At 45.9% G+C, this 2,465-nt stretch overlaps 1 protein-coding gene across 1 annotated transcript; it reads right to left on the reverse strand.

Moving 5' to 3' along the window:
• Window positions 1-950: 950 nt before the first annotated feature.
• On the reverse strand, window positions 951-2,036 carry LOC112668544 (melanoma-associated antigen 10-like). The gene has a single exon (XM_025460956.3). It carries the CDS (start codon window positions 2,034-2,036, stop codon window positions 951-953), a length of 1,086 nt encoding a protein of 361 aa, XP_025316741.3.
• Between the last annotated feature and the right edge of the window lie 429 nt (window positions 2,037-2,465).

Below are 2,465 nucleotides of genomic sequence, written 5' to 3' on the forward strand. Positions count from 1 at the left end.
TTGATTACTCCCATCTGGAGGCTCATCTCCTCACTCTTTTTTTCTTCTTCTGTAGCTCTTAGAGGACATCTCACCATCTCCCTGATATGATAGCTGCTCCTAGCCTCTCCTGTTCTTTGGGTAGAGGTCTGTCCTGCTGACCCTAGGATCCCCACTAGTAAAACAGAGCCTTCCAAAGAGGAGGCTAAAGAGATGTTTAGTGAATGAAAGCGTCAGTGAGCAGGGGCTTTCATCTATTAATATTTCATCTGGGCAGCCCAGGTGGCTCAGCGGATTAGCGCCGCCTGCAGCCTGGGGTGTGATCCTGGAGACCCGGGATCAAGTCCCATGTCAGGCTTCCTGCATGGAGCCTGCTTATCCCTCTGCCTGTGTCTCTGCCTCTCTCTCTCTCTCTGAATAAATAAATAACAAATCTTTAAAAAAAAAAAAAAGATTTCATCTACTTTCTTGACTAGACCAAGCAAATCCAAGTATATCTTTCTAATTTTCCAGGATGGTGGACTGAAAGGTCTAAGCAAACCCAAGGATAAGCTATCCTTTACATTCTCCCTCTGTTTATTGAACCCTATGCTTTCCTGCTCAGCTCTTTCACATTTCAAAAGAAATTTCTATTCCAATGTTATTTTGTACCAGATCCCTCAAAAGCTGGGAAATTTCCCAAATTTTTGCAAAATATTGAAACTGTTATTCTTAAACCTGAAAAACAGCAATAAATGCATTAGCAATGTCATTCAGAACTTAGAGTCTTTAGGGAATTAAACTTTTCTTTAAAAAGAGACATTTGAAAAATACCAAAAGAAAAGAAAAAAAAAGAAATCTTCCAAGTTACCCATACAGAATAGGTACACAAAGTTGTACACTGTGTTCTGCCCAGCCTGACCCTGACTCTCCTCTAAATCAGAAGCAGGACTGCCCTCTTCAAATACAGAGTGAATATTTGGGCTCACTCTTCAGTCAGGCCTGAGAATCTGGGGAATGATTCTATGCAAGGAACATGCAGTAGTATTATCCATGGAGCCAATTCTGGTTTGAGCCCTCACTTCCTCATCTCTTAAAGCCCCCTCATACCAGCATGAGACGGAAGTGGAGTTAGTCCCTTTGACCTTGGCCAAAAATTCCAGCACTTTCATCTTACTGGTGTCAGCATGAGCCCTGGGACCCCACAGGAATTCATAGCATGGAGGATCCCTGTTAGGAGTCTGCCGATACTCCAGGTAATTCTCCTGCACCCAATCTCTGGTGATGAGCTTCCTGGGCTCCCCATAAAGGAAATGCTCCCTCCCAGCATACACTCCCATTACATTCAGAAAATACCAGATGTCTTCCTCAAGGGCACAATTGTCCTCCATGAAGATCACACCCAGGATGATTATCAGGAGACCGTTTTTAGGCATGCTCTGGTTGTTGCTAAGCATCTCCTCATGGGTGAGCTCCAATGAGTTGACAAGGACATAGAAGTGGGTGGTGGGGTCCACCTCCTTCGCATCAATGCCAGAGATCACCTCCAAAAACTTAGAAGCTTTCTTGAAGATCACAGGGAATTGTTTCTTGTACCTTTTGATGACAACCTTCAGCACTTCTACCTTTGTGATGGGCTCCTTCAATTGATGCTTGAGGATCATGAAATGCACCAAATCAGCCACCTTCTCATTTAGTGGGTCTCTGGGCAAAGATGCAATGTCTATTGATGTCTTCAGTGAACTTGTATCTTCTTCTCCTGAGCTGTCTGAGACTCCTTCTGATGTGCTCCATGATGTGGATAAGGAGCAGGAGCTCTGAGGACTCTGGAGAGGACTCAGTGTTGCAGCAGGCTTCTCTTCCTTCTCCTCTTCTAGGGAGACTGGGATCACAGGAGAGGAACACAGGGAGGAGGCAGTGGAGGGGTAGGAGAAGTTAAAAGAGCAAAAGGACATAGAGGAAGTCTCTTCCTTCACCTCAGCTATGAGAACATGTGATACTTCCAGGTCCTGTATCTCACTCTGGGCCTGAATGTCTGGCTCAAATGTGAGATGTAGATGCTTTGAAGAGCAAGGCATGATGACTCTTCTTGGCAGCAGCAAGTAGAAGTGTGAGCAGGATGGTGGGAGATGGGGTATCACAGGTCTGGAGGAGAGAGGGAGAGGGTCAGCAGCCTCAGCAGAGCAATACATCTTTGGCAACTCTGGGCAAAGGCTGACTTACAGGTTTCCTCTTTAGGGGGTGCTCTAGGGCCCCAAAGACCTTCTGGACTTTGGGTCACTTTGTCCCTTAAGATCCTATCAGAGGTTGTGATAAATCTCCCCAGATTGTAACCAACCTAGGAAGCCTAGGATTCTTGAGTTGACTGTAGGCAGATGGTGTCAGGCACTGTGGGCTCCCCTCTGTTCTGGTACGGGTAGATCCCTTTGTAGACATCCAGTCTACACCTTGAATCCTGGAACTGCATGGGCCCCTTCTGTTCTGGTGACCTGAGGATCCATGCTTTA

The sequence above is a fragment of the Canis lupus genome, chromosome X (genome assembly GCF_003254725.2).
Source record: "Canis lupus dingo isolate Sandy chromosome X, ASM325472v2, whole genome shotgun sequence".
Classification (NCBI taxonomy): Eukaryota; Metazoa; Chordata; class Mammalia; order Carnivora; family Canidae; genus Canis; species Canis lupus.

Bases quoted from the DNA above. Each gene is read 5' to 3' on its own strand.
- LOC112668544 (XM_025460956.3), bottom strand. From the start codon at position 2,036: ATGCCTTGCTCTTCAAAGCATCTACATCTCACATTTGAGCCAGACATT.